At 47.7% G+C, this 6,711-nt stretch overlaps 1 protein-coding gene across 1 annotated transcript; it reads right to left on the bottom strand.

Annotated features, from left to right (window-relative positions):
• Positions 1-1,929: 1,929 nt before the first annotated feature.
• On the bottom strand, positions 1,930-2,928 carry LOC128830276 (olfactory receptor 52E8-like). The gene has a single exon (XM_054016071.1). It carries the CDS (start codon positions 2,926-2,928, stop codon positions 1,930-1,932), a length of 999 nt encoding a protein of 332 aa, XP_053872046.1.
• Positions 2,929-6,711: the final 3,783 nt, after the last annotated feature.

Here is a 6,711-nt window from a genome sequence, read left to right as displayed (position 1 = left end):
AGTTGAAAGACACAGTGAGTATTGAAGAAACCAAACTGTCCAAGCAAAAGAGGTGGTGTAATAACAATACTTTGAAATGCTTACCAGCGGTAAAAGATTTGGCTTTATTGTTCAGTCTCATGATACAAAGATTGCTGCTAATGTTAAATGTTATAAGAAAGTTTGGTAGTGATGGTAAATCCTATGAAAAGCTGTAATGTGCATGATTTTTGGAGAAAGTTTTTGGACATGCTAGGAGTTGAAATTAAGAAACCCTATGAGGACACTGCTTCTCAGCTAACACCTGTAAACAGGTTCAAGGCTTGTCAGAGTAGGGAAACCATAATTAACCTGATCTCCTGCATGGAAGGAGAAACTGAGTCACACCTCCTCATGGCATTGATAAATATCTCTATTGAGTTATCTCCAGTTGGAAAAGCACAATGGTTAACAATGCTGAAGAGATACAAAGAGATATTTTCTAACGACCCAGAGAAGGCTGAGTTTTGAGATCACTAGGCTGATCTACAAAGTGTTAAAAGGTACACAGAACTTTTCAAGAACACCTGTGGGTAAGACGACAATGTTTGCAACACTTGGGAGTTGTATGGTCAAAATCTAAAGAGGGCCTTGGGCGCATTGCCTCTGAATTAGTCAATGACTAACTCTTCTGCAGTAAATTAAGGGGTGATGTGTAACAATGTGTGCACCAAAGCAACATCCTGAAACCCCCATATTTACTGTGGTAATATGATGATTATGATATATTTTATAAAAAGTATGTCATATGAAGTATTAATGGAAAATTTATGATTTGCTCAATATGATTACCCTATTTGTGTGCATACTTCATTTTGTACCTAAAGTTATGAATGTTGACTATGTACCAGTACTTCAAACCACCTATAATGGACAATCCATTTATGAATCCCATTCAGCTAAGCTCTTTCCTCCAATAATGACTGTGGCAAGGAGTTCCACATGCCAAATATCATGAAATCATAGAATCATAGGGTTGAAAGAGACCTCAAGAGGTCATCTAGTCCAACCCACTGCTCAAAGTAGGACCAAAACCAACTAAATAATCCCAGGCAGGGCTTTGTCAAGCCAGGCCTTAAAAACCTCTAAGGATGGAGATTCCACCACCTCCCTAGGTAACCCATTCCAGTGCTTCACCACCCTCTTAGTGTTTCCTAATATCCAACCTAGACCTCCCGCACTGCAACTTGAGACCATTGCTGAAAGCTAAGGAAATAAGCCTCACAATGGTCTCTTCCCTCAGGACTTTGCAGCTGAGCTTTAGGGCCCACAAGTTGTATGATGCACAATCTTGGCTGACTGCCACATGACCTGCTCCCAACCCTCAGCTTCTTTTATACACTTTCTGGCTTCTGGTTCTGCTCCAGCCAGGCCTGTCGGCCCCAGCGCTGCATCCTCACTGCACTTACTGCAGGTTCCTTGCCAGGCTGGAGCAGATACTGTCCCAGCCCCAGAGCAGAGGGAGCCCTGGCTGACAGGGAGGAAGGTGGAGATGATCCAGCAAGTGGATGGGGTTGGAGAAGAGGGGAGCGAGTAACAGGGGTGGGCCTCTGGGGGAAGAAGCAAAGCTGAGCCGGTGCATTGGAGGAAGAGGTGGAGAAGGGAGTGGGGCCTTCAGGGAGATGGGACAGCGGAAGCGACCTTGTGGAAAAAGGTTGGGCAGGGCCTTGGGGAATAGGCAGGGCAGGTCCAGTTTACTGTGTTTTGAAAGGTGGCAACCCTATTGGACTATGAGTTATACACAGAATGATTCCTCAGTTCGTCATGCTGACACAGCACAGCAAGGCCAGGAAAGGATTTAATGTCACTTTGACTGTCCAGTCAGGGATTCAGGGAAGAGGGCCCAGCACCACATTACCAGCCAGCTCTGCACAGAGCTCGGTCTGAAAGCCAGAGCACCAGGAGAAATCTTTAGGCCCCTTTATGAGTAAAGAGCCTGAGCAACCTATCCCGGATCAGTTTGGTCCTCACCCCATAGATGATGGGGTTTAGCATGGGGGGCATCAAGAAGGACACATTGGCAATGAGAACGTGGAAATACAGGGGCACATTTTGGGCAAATCTGTTCATGAGGGAGATGAAGACACCTGGGATGTAAAAGGCTGAAATGACAAAAAGGTGGGAGCCGCAGGTTTTAAAAGTCTTGAGCCGGGCGTCCTTTGTGGGGAGACTGAAGATGGCCCTGAGGATTTGTGTATAGGACAAAGTGATAAAAATCCCATCCAGACCCATCACACAGAATATCACGAACAGGGAGTAGTAACTACTGACATGGGTGTTGGCGCAGGCCAGATTAACCACGGCTATGTGAAGGCAGGACGGCTGGGGAATGATGTTGGTTGTGCAATACGGCCACTGGCTAGCCAGGATGGGAATGGGCAGTATGACCACGCCACCACGCAGCACCACGGCCAGAGAGATCTTGGCCACCACAGGGTTTGTCAGGATGGTGGAATGTCTCAGAGGATCACAGATGGCCACATAGCGATCAAAAGCCATGGCCACGAAGATCCCAGACTCCATCGCTGAGAAGGAGTACATGAAGTACATCTGGGTGAGGCAGGCACTGAAATCAATCTCCCTAGAATTGAACCAGAAGATGCTCAGCGTTTTTGGCAGGATGGACGTGGACAGGACCAGGTCAGTGACAGCCAGCATGCAGAGGAAATAGTACATGGGTGCATGGAGGCTCGGCTCTGTCATCACGATGAACAGGATGGTGAAGTTCCCCAAGATGGCTATGATGTACATGGTGCAGAAGGGGATGGAGATCCAGACATGGGCCGCCTCCAGGCCAGGAATGCCCAGCAGGATGAAGGTGGAGGGGTTGGTGAATTCAGTTGTGTTGGAACCTGACATGGAGTAGGGGAGAAGGTGTCCAACTCTGAGGCAGAACGGTGTCGCTTGCATGTACCGTACCCTCCCCTGACTTCCTGTATGTGCCCAGGGTCTAGGGTGATGGTCGCAGTACAATTACCTGGATGGAGAGACAATGTTAATATGAGACATTACATGATCACTCTTGAAATGACATTTTCATTATTCAGAGAAATGAATTATGAACAAATGAACTTACTAATGTCAATTCCATATCTTATGGTGCTCCCTGCCTCAATAATTCCCAGGTTACTGGGCACCAGCAGGAAACACAGATGTGGATACTGGTTATCCATCATTGTTCCTTAGGCCTTATCTACACTGCCAAGATTTGTCACAAAAAAAGCAACTTTTGATGAAGAACCATTGGAGGTGTACACGCTGCAAAGCCACTTTCAACAACAGAACTCCTCACTTTCAGTAACAAATAAAACCACCTTAACAAGATCTTTAAGGCTTTTTATGCAAAAGTTTTTTCAATAAAGTGCCAGTGTAGAAACTCACATTTGTTTTTATTAATGTAATTGGCTTCTGGAAGGTGTCCCACATTGCCCATCCTGAGTGCTCTCGTGAACAGTTTCAACTCCTTTCCTCTGCATCAAGGTAAACGATTTATGCCCATCCCCCTTTAAGGGCTCTGAAATTTTGAAATTCCTCTTCCTGTTTGCTCGGTGTGGAGTGCTCACATCACACCTTCCCAGGTGGCCATGGCAGCTCCAAGCTTGGGACACTGCAGAGCTGCTGGATCTGCTCTGTAATTGGGGAGAGGAGGTCATGCAGTCCCAGCTGCGCTCCAGCCATAGGAATGTCAATACCTAAGGGAGATTTCGTGCAGTGTGTGGGAAAAGAGCTACAATCAGGACACACTGCAGTACACAGCAAAGGTGAAGTAGCTGAGGCACATGTACCAGAAGGCAAGGGAGGCAAACAGTATCTCCGGTGCTATGCCACAGACCTGCCGTTTTTATAAGGAATTAGATGCTATCCTCAAGGGTGACCAACTTCCACCACCAAGAGCCCTGTGGGTATTTTGGTGGGGCTGGAGCCAACATAAACTGAACCTAACCCAAAGGAGGAAGTTATCGAGGAAGAGGTGGTGACAGAAGAAGTTGTGGTGCCCAGGCTGGGGTCACCAAGTGCTGTGTCCAGGGAGGAGCTGTTCCTCACTCCGGAGGTGTCCAGGTAGTCTCGGTAGTCACAATCCGGTAAGCCAGAAACAGGAGAAGGGACCCCTGGTAAGTGGTTTTGCTTTGTGAAGTGTGGAGGTGGGTTAAGGACAGAGAAATGTACAAGGCTGGCTGTGTTTCTATGTGCTGGGCATTTCCCCGTGCAGCTAGGCAGTGCGGGGAGTAGGCTGTTGATACACACCAAGATTTCATGGGACTCCTCCAGAGAGATCTCGAGGAAACTTTCCTGCAGGTACTTCACAATCCTGTGCCAGAGGGTCCTTGGCAGAACTACTTTGTTCCTTCTCTCCTTGAGGGACACTTTCCCTCGCCATTTCCACAATTACTTGGGCAAGGACCAAACAGGCACACAGGCAAGAAGCATAGTGACCTGGACACAAGCCACAAGTGTGTAGCAGATACACCCTTGATTACTCTCAGGGGAGAGATATCTTCCACAATGACCCCTGCATGTGGAAATGGTTGAGAAACTTTAGAGTGTTGTCCCCTGAGAAGTGCCCTGTTACCCCTTTCACGTTGCTTTTCTCCCACGCACAATGTCCCTCAGCCCTGGGTACACTCACCATCCTTGTGCCATGTGTGCTTGTCAAGGGTCAGCCAGAAGGAGATTGGTGTGTTATCAGCAGTGTATTTTAATGTGGCATTTCAATACTGTGTGTGTACTTAACAATAATGTTTCTGTTTATTGTTACTTGTGCTTCACCAGATATGTCCTTGAAAGGAGACACCCTGTCTACCCCAGCCGAGTGTTTCCGCCGGATAAGAAAGTGCTGAAGACGGAACAAGGAAGATAAGTTGTGGGAGGTGTGGCAGTTCTCTGATACAGACAAGAGGGAATGCAGGCCATGGAGGGAAAGCAAGAAGCAAGAATGAAGAAAAATGAGACATACACTGGGAATGCAACAGTGAGGCTGATCAAAGTTTGGGAGCAGCAAACCAACATGCTGCAGTCCCGCAAACTGAGCAGATGTGCATTTCTCCCTGCCACTTCAGCACATTCAGAGCTCTTTCCCATGCCCTCCCCAGACTCAACTCGCATATTGCGTTCTCATTTCTGGGACTTCACGCTTTGCCCTACACTACACCCCCACAGACAGGTTTTCAAATGACAGCTGGACTTACACACAGCTCTAAAAGTCAGCCCTTCCCTGGTATCTCCCCCGCCCAAGAATGTGCCTGTGTCTATGTGTGTATGCATGGCGGGGGTTGGGGAGAGGGGGTTGCCTCTGTAAAAAAAAAGAACTAGGTAACCTTCTTAATAATAACCAAAGTAACACCGAAGGCCCAAATTCAGGCCCTCTGACAGAAGCCGACTGCACAGACAGCCTTTACAAAAATCAGTACAGGCCAAACCCTAAATAAAGCTAAGCTGTGCAATTCCCTGCCAAATACGGTCATGGGCCATGACCAGAGGAGGGAGGGGAAGGAAGCCATGCGAAAGAGCTTAGCAACATGATAACCGCTTGTTGATGGAAAAACATGATAACTGCTTCTTTGCAACAAACATGATAACCACTTATTAATGAAACATAATATCGGCTTATATGAAGAAATTGCTCCTAATAAAGGCCAGCCCCTCCTATAGTCCAGCTACCTGCCACCAACCAATCATATATCACCTTTGGGCGTCCCCTATACCCTTAACCGTAACCCCGACGAGGACAACACCCCAACTGGTGCCAAGTACCACCCATGTCAAAACCACCAAGAAACCCCCCACCCAATAGGCACCCAATTCTCGTAAATAATGAGGAAGCTACCGGGGAAAAGGGACAGACCCCTACTCTTATTTCACATAAATGACGTATTATTTGTAATATGCCTGCGGTTTGATGGAATAAAGGCAGCCTGCATGCTTTGCTAAGGGTAGCAGTTTTCGGACTGTTACCCCAACGCGTTGGTATGTATTGCAATAAACTGGCCTCAGGCTTGAGTCTGTGAACTAAAATCAATGTGCGGGTGACTTTTTCCACAACAGTTTGGGGGCTTGTCCGGGACTGCTCGATATCCCTCCAGGCAGGAAGACTGCAGGCCGCTTCCACACTGACCCCAGGCACCAGATAAGAGACCATTGTCTCTATTTGGGTTTCGGTGGGGAGTTGCCTGTAGTCTCTGGCTCGGGGGGGTACGCTGTAATCTGAACCTTGCTACAGGCACAATTGACTGATGCTCGCTTTGCTGGCAGACTTACTTGGCAGGCTGCTGTTTAATCTCTTGCATTATGCTGCGCTATCTCTATCACTGTTTACTTAGGCGATAAGCAAGGGGTGGCGTAGGGAAACTGTCTGTTTTGTGTTGTGTGTACACGAGAGTCTTAGACCCAACGGTTTCCTTGGGACAGCCTCGGTGAAATTACTGGGACATCCGTCTTGCAGTTAAACACTTTTAGAGTGCCAGCCCAGTATAAAAACAAGTTTTGGATGACAGGAGATTACCTAGGCAGGAACAGAGGCTGAATAGGCTGGGTGGTCTCCCCGGGACATAAAGGAAACCATCACTGACAGAGTGGCTGCAACTCGAGCGGAAAGGCTCAGGGACTAGGGGTAGACAAGCTGACAGGGAGACATTTGATGCCTTCTCCCTATGTCCGGGCATAGCTCACTGTCCTATTAAAGGACAGGCTGTGAGA

The sequence above is a fragment of the Malaclemys terrapin genome, chromosome 1, assembly GCF_027887155.1.
Source record: "Malaclemys terrapin pileata isolate rMalTer1 chromosome 1, rMalTer1.hap1, whole genome shotgun sequence".
Taxonomy (NCBI): domain Eukaryota; kingdom Metazoa; phylum Chordata; order Testudines; family Emydidae; genus Malaclemys; species Malaclemys terrapin.
Note: the sequence above shows the minus strand (reverse complement) of the source record. Positions and strands in the feature narration are given on the sequence as shown.